Source organism: Carassius gibelio, chromosome B3 (assembly GCF_023724105.1).
Source record: "Carassius gibelio isolate Cgi1373 ecotype wild population from Czech Republic chromosome B3, carGib1.2-hapl.c, whole genome shotgun sequence".
Lineage (NCBI taxonomy): Eukaryota > Metazoa > Chordata > Actinopteri > Cypriniformes > Cyprinidae > Carassius > Carassius gibelio.
In genome coordinates, this window is record NC_068398.1 from 12,215,707 (window position 1) to 12,230,165 (window position 14,459).

At 36.3% G+C, this 14,459-nt stretch overlaps 3 protein-coding genes across 4 annotated transcripts; 2 read left to right on the forward strand and 1 right to left on the reverse strand.

Moving 5' to 3' along the window:
* The first annotated feature begins 719 nt into the window (after positions 1-719).
* Positions 720-9,470, forward strand: LOC127953570 (cell death-inducing p53-target protein 1). Of its 2 annotated transcripts, none has more exons than XM_052552772.1 (5): positions 720-932; positions 4,081-4,234; positions 4,408-4,575; positions 5,499-5,769; positions 6,592-9,470. In XM_052552772.1, the coding sequence occupies exons 2-5, from the start codon at positions 4,150-4,152 to the stop codon at positions 6,701-6,703; spliced, it is 636 nt and encodes a 211-aa protein (XP_052408732.1). In that variant the 5' UTR covers positions 720-932; positions 4,081-4,149; the 3' UTR covers positions 6,704-9,470. The 2 variants fall into 2 exon arrangements, with proteins under 2 accessions (XP_052408732.1, XP_052408731.1); XM_052552771.1 differs by having other exon boundaries at positions 722-932; positions 4,405-4,575.
* On the reverse strand, positions 9,316-10,634 carry LOC127953572 (DNA-directed RNA polymerase III subunit RPC10). The gene is made up of 3 exons (XM_052552774.1): positions 10,399-10,634; positions 9,895-9,982; positions 9,316-9,746 (listed from the first exon to the last, which is right to left on the reverse strand). Exons 1-3 carry the CDS (start codon positions 10,507-10,509, stop codon positions 9,619-9,621), a joined length of 327 nt encoding a protein of 108 aa, XP_052408734.1. The 5' UTR covers positions 10,510-10,634; the 3' UTR covers positions 9,316-9,618.
* A 212-nt stretch (positions 10,635-10,846) lies between these two features.
* Positions 10,847-12,109, forward strand: LOC127953571 (U11/U12 small nuclear ribonucleoprotein 25 kDa protein). The gene is made up of 5 exons (XM_052552773.1): positions 10,847-11,285; positions 11,399-11,489; positions 11,561-11,666; positions 11,744-11,818; positions 11,943-12,109. The coding sequence occupies exons 1-5, from the start codon at positions 11,034-11,036 to the stop codon at positions 11,998-12,000; spliced, it is 582 nt and encodes a 193-aa protein (XP_052408733.1). The 5' UTR covers positions 10,847-11,033; the 3' UTR covers positions 12,001-12,109.
* Positions 12,110-14,459: the final 2,350 nt, after the last annotated feature.

Consider the following 14,459-nt stretch of genomic DNA (forward strand, 5'->3'; position numbering starts at 1 on the left):
CAAAGCGACTTACAGTACATTTAGGACATACATTTGTGAGTGTTTCCTGGAAATTGAACCCACAATCTTTTGCGCTGCTAACATAATGCTCTGCCACTGAGCCACAAGAACACTTTTATTGCAGTCTTTATCTGTTTATTTATAGCTTAATCTGTTTTAGCAGACTGATTTTCTTTGAATCCGTTTAAAATATGCTGATCCCATGTTCTGACATAGCATCACATGAAAAACTAGGGTGAAGTGCATTGTATTGAGCATTTGACATCAGACAAATGATTCTCTTATATAACGTTTGTAGCAAGACATATCCTGTAATGATTTTTTTTTAAAGATAATTATAACCATTTTATTGTTGGATATTGCTAGAAATATACCCGTTCTATGAGATGCTAAGAACTTCACCTGGACAACTTTAAAGGCGATTTCCTCAATATTAAGATTTTTGTTGCACCCTCAGATTCCAGATTTTCAAATATCTCGGTCAAATATTGTCCTGTCCTAACAAACATAATTGGAAAGCTTATTTATTTTTAATTTAAAAAAGGACCCTTATGACTGGCTTTGTGGTTCAGGCAGGGTCACATATGTTCCTTACTGTGTTCCCTTTAATTATGCTTCTCAGTAAAAGAGGGAAAACTTGCCTCGAAACCTTAACACGTGAATATTAATTACGCAATGCTGACGTTGCTTTGTAACCTCGCAAGAGGTCATCTCAACCTAATTCATATTCACAGTCCAAGCCTCGGCCATAGTAGGATATGTAAACTCGCCAGTGGGATTCACACACACCTCCCGTCTCCCATGTTTACGTCAAATCCTTCCCAGCAGCGGATGTTACTGGAAAAGTGGGGCTACAAACGTGAACATATGAGCTGGAAAGCACTGAAAAGTTGTCAGGCCTGATCTTTTCATAAACACGGTGGACCCAGAAGGTAACGGTGTGTTGTCTGAGTGACTGTTAGTCTGTGTTTTGTTGGCTGGGAGCGTGGCGGCAACCGCCAGGCCTGTCCTCGCATCATTCACTAGTAACGTTCTGCATCGATGAGTGATTTTAATCGCTAACGATGTTTATCGGTCTGGGAAAGTTGTTACGTTTCGTTTGTATATAATGCTTGGCTTTTTAACCGTTAGACTTCGTTACTAAATGACAGTGAGACATGTTAGCTAGCCAGGTTTGTTGCTGAGTCTACTGCGATGAATGAGGATCCCATGTATGCAACAAAGAGTCATTTTACACTTGTGTGCTATATTTGGGGATAGTATAACGTCAGATACTGTGGCTTATTTTAGCTAGAATAACGGTAGCCTTTTCTTGTTAATGATGAGAGCCTAGTAACTAATGACACAATCAGCAATTTGCTGTTATTTGTCATGGAGAATCACAGTAATAGTGTAGTGATGTGAATGTTAGGGCAGTCTTATGTCATCGGTGCTAGAGGCGATGAAACAGGTTGGATGGATAATCGCTGATCTCTGTTTGAGCGCATCGTCTACTCCAGAAAGCACCAGAACAATCTAGTGAGGCCAAAAAAGGTCTTAAATCAAAGCAGAAAGTATTAAATTCAAGCCATTAAACTATGCATGCATGCATTATAAAATTGTATATCTTACAAGGTATGTTTGGTTTGTTTTCTAAAACAAATCTCTTAACATCCTTAAATCAAGGTTCATTTAGATGCAAATTGAAAAAAGTCAAGTGAGTTTATGCTTAAACCAGTGTTGGGTTGTAGAAAAACCCAACTTGTTTTCTGTTTGAATTAAGCAGATTTTTCTGACACAATTAGCAGATACATTTCTAACAAGACGAGACTTATTTTAGCCTATGTCTTATTGCTTCACAAATAGCCTAAATGCATCTTGATTTAACAATCAAGAACATCACTCTTTTTTGCAGTTTGATCAGAGAGTAGAGTAAAAAAAAAAAAAAAAGTAAAATGAACTACAGTTAAATGAAGATCTGTTGAAAGTTTTATTCTCAAAGTGTAAAGTGTTGCTAATACAAAATGCAAATGCATTAAGCAACCATATTGACGAATTGTGTCGCATTTCTTAAAAAGTGATTTACCTTTTAGAAACCCTGCCAAACACACCAACTTTTGTGCTGGTTGGTTGGTCATTTGGACATGTTAAAACTAGCCAAACACCAACCTTAATCATATTGTTGGATTCCCTGCAGCTAACATTGAACAAATTTATACATAAAACCATGCCAAGCATGTTCAACCATCCAGAAGTTGTAAAAAATGTAATTAATGTTGGTTAATTAGAATGGTTTTGTTAAAATATATTATATACCTGCTGTAGAAGAACAGTACCACCACTGACCTATAGCAGGCGCTGTTATTTTATGCTGGTATATAAGCTGGTGTACAGTCAGCGTGGATAATATATTCAGATACATTCAATGTTATCAATGTCTTGTATATCAGATTTGTATTATATTTAAATGCCCTAATGACACAGGAGAAATGTGCGAGATTTGTGGTTATGGAGAAGCATTCTGTGTAATCATTTTCCATTATCTCAAATAAAATACAGGATGTGAACTGGGCAACAAACTACTCTCATAAATCAACAGCCGTTTGGTTCACAAAACATTGATATGCTCCACATATAGCCTAGTAGTAGACACATGCTTTTGTTTTCATATTTCCTGCTTCATCCCCATCATTCATTGACTGGTGGTGGTAACCATTCCATAAAATGCAAATTAGATGTGTTTATATCACCTGCCAGATCATGAAAGGGGATACTGCTATGATGTTACAATATTGGCATATTGTTATGCCTATACTTCGATTTGGCTTCCAAATGAGGTGCTGTTTACATAAAGATCTTGTTTCTAATTTGCATTTGGTTTTTCTAAAAATGAAATAATTTTCTTTTTCCCCCTACAAAATGACACACATTTCACTTGAAGGACACAGTGTTTGACCTCTAGTTAGTCTTGACCTACATGGTTCCAAGAATACTGTGCTATTGTTTCTACTGTAAATGTTATTACTTTAACTTCTCAAAGGCCCAAACTGTCTACTTAAACCCAGGTGCTGAAGATTACACTTACATAACACTGCATGGTATACTAGTTATTATTTAATTTGTCTGTTTTTATTCTAGCTGTAGATTTCTGTAATTTTTGGTACAATCTTGAACAGTTGTACTAACTAGCTTGCTATCTAACCTAACTATCTTTAAACATCAGGTAGGACGATGCACTTCACCATTCAGGCACATATATCATGAGGATTATGCATTATACACTACCATTCAAAACATTGAGGTTGGTAAGATTTTAAAAAATATATATATTTATGAAGGAAATGATTAATATTTGTCTCTTTTGACGGCCTTTATTTGTTAAAACATAAAGTATTGTGAATGTTATACAATTAAAAATAGCAGTTTTATATTTAGAAAATATTCCAAAATGTAATTTATTTCCGTGATACAAAGCTAAAACTCCAGACTACAGTGTCTCCTGCTCAAGAAACATTTCTTATCATCATCATTATAGTTCAACAGAACAGCATTTATTTGAAAATAAATCACTTTCACCTTTGATCAGTTTAATGCATCCTTGCTTAATAATGAAAATATTAATTGTTGTTTGTTTTCATATAAATATATAAATCTTTTGTAGTGTCTGTTTTAATCAATTTAATGTGTCCTTCCTGAGTAAAATCTTAAATTACTTTAAAAAATCTTATTAACCCAAAACCTTTAAAAAAAAATCTTAACTTTTGAAGGGTTTTTCATGAAGTATATTGATGTAGCGTGTACCTCAGACTCGAAGATGATCACACACAGAACAGTGTTTTATCTCATAACTTGTAGTATTGGGATACAGGTGGCTTGACGGACAGACCCTTATTAATCGGTGTTCATAAGAGCAGATAATTCATGCTTATGGACATATTGTTTTTATTTGTGGGCTCAGGTGGAATGTAGAGGCAATGAGCCGCTGCAAATCGATGATAATTGGATGTGCTTGAAATGCCTCGGCAACAGTAGTCAGGGATGGCACTATCACATTACACTGTGTGGTTACTGAACCGTGCGGCCTGTTTGTGTTCCCCTCAGAAACGCTGCTTGAACGTCAGCGCAGAGTGAGGAGAGCTTCCTTCTCTGGCCTCCTTCCAGGGAACCAACATGTCCAGTGACCCTCCTCCTCCTTACCCAGGGGGCCCCAGTGCCCCGCTTCTCATGGAGAAAAATGGGCAGCCTCCAGTTCCTGGTAAATTCCTAGATATTTTTCTCATCTTTATAGACATTATAGACAGTCTCTTTGATATATATCTCTTTTAAAATACGTTTTATATACCTTAATTGTTTTACAACCACTAGCAAATCTAGTAGAAGGCATATGTGTTGTCGTTTCTTGTATCTAAGTGTGTGTTTCCTCAGCAGCCAGTGCTCCAGTAACAACAGGACCTCCACAAGGGCAGCCACTGCCTCCAGAATATGGACCTCCGCCTTATGAAGCTACACAATCAGGCTTTATTCCTCCACACGTCCCAGGAGAAGGTCCCATGCCTAAGCCTGTGCACATGCCGATGCCCATGCCTCATCCTCACGGTGAGAGTGCCTTCCTAACTGAAATCGTTAGCACTTCAGAAAGAAGAATTCGTAGTCAATTGAAATCAAAATCTGCTGTGATGCAACATGTTTCTAGGAACAGGTCATTTTTTCCGTTCACAGTGAAACTAAAAGTGATGTGTCAGGGCTAGGAGCAGTATTGCACAAAATGAATCCTTTTCTCTTTTTTTAATACACATTATGATTGATTGGTGTGTATATTATTTGATAGAAAAAAGCTTGTGTTTTAATCTTGAATTAAAATGTAATAACTCACTCCGACCGAATTTACACTTTTAAAATCTTGTAAAGGAAAAGATCATGAAAAAATTAATATTCTCTCATCATTCATGTCATTCTAAACCTGCATGACTTTCTTTCTTGTGTGTAACACAAAAGAAGATATTTTGAAGAACCAAACAGTTTTGGTTCCCATTGACTTCATTTTTTTTTGAAGGGAAAGTTCACCCAAAACTGAAATTTCTGTCATTAGTTATTCACTTTCACATCATTCCAAACCCGCAAGACCTTCCTGCATTGTGTAACTCTCGTGAACGCGCGTCAAAGACTGACATAGAAGAGAATAAATTGTTGAATAAAGTCATTTTGTTTTCTTTGTGCGCAAAAATTATTCTGGTAGCTTCATAAAATAAAGGTTGAACAATGTCCTTACTACCTTTCTGGGCCTTGAATGTGGTAGTTCCCTTGCTTAATTTGTGTCTTACAGGTTTGGAACGACACGAGGCTGAGAAATTAATGACAGAATTTTCATTTTTGGGTGAACTGTCCCTTTAAGAAAACATTTAATATGAACTAATACTAGATTTCCCTTACCTTTTCTCATTATAAACTAAATTCAAGCTTCATTGTCTACGAGATTTGTTGTGTACGAGATAACTGTAAAAAATAATGATGTGCTGCAGGTGGTTACTATGCTCCGCCTGGACACTTTCCTCATCCGATAGCCGAGCACTATGGTCCGGGGCCCAGTCACTTTGCTCCAGGTCACACAGCCACAGTCCTCGCCCCTCCTGGTGCCACCACTACCACAGTGACGGTTCTACAGGGGGAGATGTTCCAGACGGATCCAGTGCAGACGGTTTGTCCACACTGCCAACAGCCCATCAGCACCCACATCAGCCACGACATCGGCCTCATGAACACTCTCTTCTGTATGTTCTGCTTCTTTGTCGGGTAAGTGAGCTGTGGAACCGGACAGCACCGTGTGATCTGATGATATCCTCTGCAGGGTTATTATAGTCGAGGTAAACTAAAACTAATACCACAACCATAAAATGACCTTGTTATTTGAAATGGAGTATTAAAAAATCTATAATTTCTGCATTAATTTCAGCATTTACTGTAACTTGATTTACTAAATGACTCAAACTGAAATAAAAATGAATAAAATCGACATAGATAAATAAAACAACTAATATGACAAACACAAGATTACTAAAACTAAACAATGGAAACGGCAATTTATATACATATATTAATAAAAACAATAACAGTCTCACAGTGATACTAAAATAACACTGGACATCTCTGTGAAATCGACTTTCTGTTAAGTTTTTTTCTTGACAGTTCTTTTTCTTAAACACTTATTATTATTATTATTATTATTATCAATTGAAAACCATTATTATTTTTCTGGAAAACCATGATAAAAAGAAATTTAAAAGAACAGGCGTTATTTGAAGATTTTTTTTTTTTTTTGTGTGTGTGTGTGTAATATTATAAAAGTCTTTACTTTGACTTTTGATCAATTTAAACCATCTCTAGTGAATAAAAGTGTTCATTTTATTTCAAAACCTTACTGATTCAAACCTTTGAATGGTGTTGTACATGAATTTAAGTACAGAAATTAAAGCCGTTTTCAAAGCAGAAATGGTGTGTTCAGATCATCGTGCGTCTGAATTGTATTTTTAATTTAGTTTTGAATAAATGAATACATAATGAGCCTACAGTAGTACCTTTTTGAGATTCCTTCTGACTTTTGTCTTTGTTTTGCAGGTGTGATCTAGGTTGCTGCTTGATCCCCTGTTTTATTGACGAACTCAAGGATGTGACACACACTTGCCCGAACTGCAAGGGCTATATTTACACATACAAGCGCATATGCTAACACTTTATCCCATCAACGATCTTGCTGTGACCTCGTTCTGGTGGGTGTTGATGACTCGCTTTTTCGTGTTCATTTTGCCCAAGCTGACAGCTCATCTTTCCAGCCACTTCTCACTTCATCTAACTATTGATTCTCACTCATTTTGACATAGTTACTGATGCCTGTAAAATTAAGCAGCGGTCATTGAAGGATCGGTAGATTTTATATGCACAATGGTCAGGGTTACATTGTGTCATCCAAGTACTGTTTTATTTTTATTTTAGCAGTAGAGCAAAGTATACATTTAGAAAATATGTGAAAATATTAACCTCGCAAAGCTCATTTGTGAATATTATAGAGTAGCGAAGTTCACTTCAGGGTCAGTGTTGTTGGATTGTAGGATTATTATTGTATGCATTATTGTTTTATTTTAACCTATTAAAATGAAAGTCTTTGATGGCTGGGACTTTTGAGGTCCTTGAGTAACATTGTTGCTTTTACATGTGAAAATGTCACAGTATTTGGCATTTTATGCAAATGTCATGGGATTTTTTTTTTCTCTTTCACTTTTGTTTTGGATTTGTCGATAAGGCTCATTTCAAGTCGATTTGATAAATGTGTATCAATGTAACAGGCACTGTGTCGTCTTAGAGGAATTATTTCTATTGGAAAAGGGATCTGTATGTCCATCTCAATCTACTTTTAGTACTTTAGAGATGTCATGCTAGGAACAATTCAACCAAAACACACTTAATTATTTTGAACTGTGAATGAAAATTATAGCCATGGTGCTTTTCAAACCACTTTACTAGCAGTTCTGTGTTGTCAGTAGGCTGTTTGAGACTTCTGTAAACTATCATCTGCTATTCAGGTCAGTTTATTAATCATTATTACGGTAGATAGATCTGTGTTTGCTGATACTAAGGTTGGGGTAGAAACATCTAGAATAACAGACAAGCATCGATGGACAGTTATTCTGCTGCAGAACATATTTAGAAGTGGTTGTTGCATATTTTGTCATTTCTACTTGCCATTGTGAAGTCGTAGTCCTCCACATTTCTGGTTAAAGCTGTTCAAAGCTGCTTTGCTGTTTGAGTTCACCGGCATGATGAAGGACGCTGCATGAAATCACTGTAATCTTGCATAGCGCTCTATTGGGCCATATGTTCCCTCACTGTGTCACCCTGTGCTGGTTGCTGCACTGGGCTGCATAATTCAAAGCAGATTAACCCTTTGCTTATTAATACTTTGGGCAACATGGGATGGTTGTCCTGCATTTCCTTTGTTTTGTTTTTTTTTGTTTGTTTTTTTTGTTTGTGGTCAGATTGTGATTTATATATATAAATAATTAGTTGTCTGTCCTGGCTTCGAAACTGTAAATTTTCTGTTCGTCTTGTTCTGTCCATAAATGTGATTTACTGCTGAAATGGTACGAAATTTAAAAGTTACAACATCAGCAGTGCTCAGACTATATATGTATATAACCTCAGTTTTTTTTTTTTTTTCATCTTTTTCTTAAAACTACACTAAGTAACATTTGGGTCTGTAGCGGTTTAAAAAAAAAATTTAATAAAAAAAACCCTGCATGTGTCTTGCGGAAGAACATTGTTTTGGTTGTGCTGATGTGCTTCGGCTCCGGTCCTCTAAAGCGGATGAATGTAGTTCGACGGACCGCTGTATCGTTGTGCGTGGTTTCTTTGATTTTACAATCGCGATATACTATTTTGAATGATCTATGGTAAATTTTTATCATTAGTTGTGACAGCAAACTTTAAGCTTCGCTCTTTTCCCACAACAAGAGATTTCTCGGCTTACGGATATATGCTGATAAATAATGTAATGCACGGAAGAATGTCGTAGTAGCCTATGCAATTTCCCGCGAAATCCATCCTAACTGAATATTATAGGATAACTAAATTTGGGCGAATTAAGTAAGTATTTACTCAAAAAGTTCCATAGTGTAGTTTTAAATGAGGATTTAGATAATAAATATGTTTCTCTGGTAGACAATCTGCCAACATTATAGCTGATTAACAATCAGACTTTCCATCTTTCCATTGTACTATTTAACACAAAACATAACAGTCGCTCTGTGAATTCACAAAAGCCTTATTGTATGATCTTTTTAATCAGAAACAAACACTGAATTATATGCAGGTATTACAAACTGCCACATTAAATTATGAATATGATTTCAAAGTATTCAGCAGCATTGTCTGACTGAAAAAAAAAGAATGACCTCATCCCATCCAGCTTAATTCCATCCTATCAACCATGACCTGTAATAACATCAAGACACCTCGCCGTCATCTGCAAAAACGACATGTCTGTTTGATTATTGGAAGATAATCTCCAGTAAATATGTATGCATGACCATAGGGTTTACTTGCACAGCCCAGTCTGGCTCCCTTTAATATGCTCTTGACTATGTAGGTCTACTTGCTTTGTGAAGTGACTTGATGCTGTTGCAGACAATAGATGTGTCAAGCTTGTGTTGCCGGAATGCTGCTGTAGATAGATGCCTTGAGAATAGTATATGGCACTACAGCAGATGCCATGCTCAACTCAAGTCTCAAATGTGTATGTAAAACAAAACTTATGGACTGACTGAACAAATAAAAAGACAAACCGTATCATATATGAAAAGTAATTTTATTACTTGCATGCGCACACACACCCACACAAAAATCAGTCATCAGGCCAACAAAGCTCATGTAGTTACTGTCATAATGATATATTACATACACATTCTGTAAAAGTGAAAATAAAGTAGTTTATGAAGCATAAAGGGGTGTCTGTCGTTTTGAATCCAAATACACAATGACAAAGTTTTGGCTCCAACAAATAAATATAAATCTTCTATATGAAAACTGAATATTCTGTTATGAGCACATATTCTGAGCCACATAATAAAGTTTAAATCTGAGATCTCTGATTTAGTCTCTCCAGCGATGCCCACATTGTATATTGCAGCACTTGTAGAAGGTTGTCATCGGTTCATCAGCAGACCTAGTCTGAATCTGCATAAAGTAGGCCCTTGGGTGCTCACATTTTGGACAAGGTTCTGCAAAGAAATATTATGAAGTGTTATACCTCAAAACGAATCGAGAATGATTGAAAACATTCATTTAAAGCAACCAGAACTTGTAGTAAAATATTTACTGTGCATACAGGTACTGTATAATAATACACTACAAAATACACGGTTTTACCTGGAGTGGAATCCACATTTTCCCAAGCAGCAGAGCCCCCGAGAACATCATCAACCTCCTTCAGTTTGGGGTACTTTCTGTTATTTACCTGTCAAAACAACCAACAGTTAATTCCACACACCCCGCCTACTACAAAGGTATCATTGGCTGATACTATGTAGAAAACATGTCTTTCATATTCAGATGCAGTAGAATCATGTATTTTATTCAAATAAACGTATTACATGCGTTCTAAAAGTAAGGTTCACGTTCTGTTCCAGCATTACATGCATTTGAATGGAACGTTCACATTGTTTATTGCGAATTTAGAATGTTTATCGTTATAATGGAAAAAACATTAATCTTATGTTTCAGAATCACATGTTTGCACGTCACGTGTTGGAATTGAACAATACTTTTATTTCACGAGTAATCTAATCGAAGGTCAAAAACGAACTACAGATAACCACGTATTTAAACAGAACGTTCCAAACAAGTTTCTGTGTTGTAATGGTGACTCGTTACCTTCCTCGTGATGTTGTGCACATATGGACATGTGTTACACGCGAATCTGAAGCATCTCTGTCCCTCCTCCACGATCAACACATTCCCACAAGTTGGACAAAACAGGAGCATTTTCAACCTGTTATAAATAATATTGTATACTAAATACTGTTATTTTTTTTCTTTTTCTGATGCAACTGAAGTTGGTGTTTACATATTCTCATGCCTGGTCGCTACAGGAAGCACATAATGTGAACGTGCCTCACTATATTATGCCCGACATGAAACGAAATATAAACGCAAATAAACATTAACTATATAATAATGTTATATATACATATAACTGTCAGGAACTATATACATATATATGTTATATTAAATTATTTAAATGTAAAGAATGATATAGTCAATTTCGGAAATATAACATAGAAACGTATGCGGAACTAAACTTTAGTGTATCACAGAAAAATTCCGACAGCGTGTTTTTTAAAAAAAAAAAATGGATAAGTAATGTTGGATCGCAACAGAACTGTAACGTTAGATGTTACAATTTTATCCGAGATAATTTACTAGCGGTGCCATAATTCCGTTTAAATTCACTAATCGGTTTAATAAACATGGAAAGAACTTGACGCCTTAATGTCTCGTATTTCTGGATGCTAGACTTGCATCAAGGAGTTTTCGCTCGTCATCAGTTGAACATGGATGAATTAAAGGAAGAAAGCCTAAAGAATGTGGACGAGGCCGAGATTGAAGAGAAAACTGTTGTAGGTGAAATTAAAGAAGAGCAAGAAGATGAAGAAGAAGATGATGAGGAGGCATTGCCACACTCTGAATTTCTTGACATCTTTGAGGAAGGACTGGCTCTGATGGTCCAGGACCCTTTACTGTGCGACCTGCCAATTCAGGTCGACCATCCAACTTGTTTTAATAGAATAAAATTGAAACAAGCTTCATATTTGAATGCAATAATTCATAAGGTCTTGAATTCTAAATCTTTTCTGTTCTTTTAAATGTTCAGGTCACTTTGGAGGAGGTGAACTCTCAGGTGGCTCTGGAATATGGTCAAGCCATGACTGTTCGTGTTTGTAAGGCTGATGAAGAAGTCATGCGTGAGTTTTCTTGGAATTATTTGGAACTGCTATACATTTATTGATTCTAACTGGAACAAATCTCTTCACAGCTATTGTGGTCGTGCAGTCTGCTACGGTTCTGGATCTGAAGAAAGCCATTTGCAGATATATGGAGCTAAAACAACAACGAGAGGGAGGTGTGAAGCACATCAGCTGGTGAGATGTGAAAAAAAGTATAGGATGTACTTTTGTATTTGTTTTTTGTTTTTCCCTAATCTACTTTCCCTGTCAAGGAAATACGTGTGGAGGTCATTTCATATGGTTTTCAATGGAGAAAAGTTAGAAGATGACAAAAGAAAGCTGAAGGAGTGAGTCCAAATAATCAGTTGCTGTTGAAAGAAATTTGTTAACTTGTGTTCGTTTTGTTTCTCAGTATTTATGGTGCTTTGAATTATTTATAATATGTTTTGATTGTGTTTCCTCTTTCCTCAGCTACGGGATCAAGAATAGAGATGAAGTGACATTTTTGAAGAACCTGAGAAGGAAATGAACAAATTAAGTTCTCTTTAACGGGTGAAATATGTAAATAATGAATAGACATTTAAATGAAATGTTCACCCCAAAATTAAAAAGTCATCCTCATGATGTTCCCTCCCAAATACTGTTCCCTGTTATTTTTCTGTGAAACAAAATTTATATATATATATATATATATATATATATATATATATATATATATATATATATATATATTTTTTTTTTGTTGTTGTTTAGAAAATGATGTGAATTAATGACTTAATTTTTTAAGGTAAACATTTTCCTGTGAAGGCGACACTTGTCAAAGCAATTATTCTAGCAAGTAACTTAAAGGGATAGTTCACCCAAAAATCTAAATTATTAATGAAAACATCATTAAAGTAGTCCATAGCCTCTTTCACACTGCACGTCGGACCCGGCAAATTACCGGAACATTGCCAGGTCGCCTTCTGTGTGAAAGCAAACACGTCACGATTGATTGAACCCGGGTCGGGTACCTAGTAACATTGCCGGGGTTCAATCCCGGGACAAGCTCTGTGTGAACAAAAGCCAGATCTAATGCCGTGTCGTAGTGATGACGCACGTTATCGCGCAACTCTTTTACCGGCTGTTTTGAAGGAAGAAAAAAAAAATTGTGCAAACTGTAATGAAGCAGAGATCAGTTATTTCCTCACTTTCCGCACTGACGCCGAGATCGTTTGCTTGCTTCACTGAAAGTATAACGTGCCTAACGTTTTCAACTCGTACATTACGTCACGCCGTGATGTCATGTGTCGTTAAGGGACCTTTACGGGTTGTGTATGAAAGCATGCACATATCCCGGGTAATCACTAGCAGTGTGAAAGTGCAAAATCGAGTGACCCGGGAACAATTGCCAGAACACTTTACCTGTGTATTTGCTGGAATTGCAGTGTGAACGGGGCTTATGAGACATCAGAGGATCAGTTAGAAAATACATTTTGGTCAAAAAATAGCAAAAACTACGACTTTAATTCATCATTGTCTTCTCTTCCTTGTCTGTTGTGAGAGAGTTCAAAACAAAGCAGTTTGTGATATCCGGTTCGCGAACGAATCATTCGATGTAACCGGATCTTTTTGAACCAGTTCACCAAATAAAACTGAATCGTTTTAAACGGTTCGCATCTCCAATACACATTAATCCACAAATGACTTAAGCTCATTTTGCTCTTTTTTTAATGTGGCTGACACTCCCTCTGAGTTCAAACAAACCAATATCCCGGAGTAATTAATTTACTCAAACAGAACACCGACTGAACTGCTGTGAAGAGAGAACTGAAGATGAACACTGAGCCGAGCCAGATAACGAACAATATTCTTTCAATAAACCAGTTGAAAAAAATGGTTCACTGTTTTTTTTTTGTGCTCGATGTAATGGCATCATTGGCGAGCATTGCCCTTGATCCAAGCCTTCGGTTTACCCGCACTCATAACATTAGCACAGAATCAGTTCAGAATCACTCACCAAAAGAATCAGTTCAGTTCAGACGCTCTGTGTGTCGGTTTGCATCACACTGAATCAAGAACTCAAGAATGAGTCAGTGTTTTGTTAGTTTTAATTTGTGGATTAATGCGTATTAGAGACGCAAACCATTTCAAACGATTCAGTTCGATTTGGTGAACTGGTTCAAAAAGATCCGATTACATCGAATGATTCGTTCGCGAACCGGATATCACAAACTGCTTTGTGTTGAGCTCTCTCACAACAGACATGGAAGAGAATAAAATCGTAGTTTTTGCTATTTTTGGACCAAAATTAATTTTTGATGCTTCCAAAAATTCTTACTGACCCTCTGATGTCACATGGACTACTTTGATGATGTTTTTCTTACCTTTCTGGACATGGATAGTAGACCGTACACACAGCTTCAATGGAGGGACTGAGAGCTCTCGGACTAAATCTAAAATCTCCCTCTCACGGGTCTCACAGGTTTGGAATGACATGAGGGTAAGTTACTAATGACATAATTTAGATTTTTGGGTGAACTATCCCTTTAAATAGCTATTCTTAGATTACATTTCATAAAAGCTCTTTATTCTTTTTAGTTAGACCGAAACCAAAACTGTCACATTTGCAAAGATGCAAATGTGTGATAGTCCTCCTTTTCTAAGATGCCTAGTTATTAACATGTTTTCATGGTACATCTTCAAAACCGCTGATTCACTGGAAGTAAATGTCTCACAAAGTGCTTACAAAAATCATATTTTATGTTGCTTTTATATTGATCAAAATAATGAAATCTGAACATGATGAAAATTAGTCGCTTTCAAAGGTGCAATTTAAGTCCCGCTAACGTTGCTTGCTAAAGTGCTTAATATTAAAGTCCCACCAGATTCGCTGCAAAACTGTAGATATTTGTAGTTTAAGTCTGGCTGTGAGTTAGTAGTAAAATACAGGTAAACCACACGCTTTAAATATTACGGACGTGTTCCTCATACTGTTCAGCTACAATA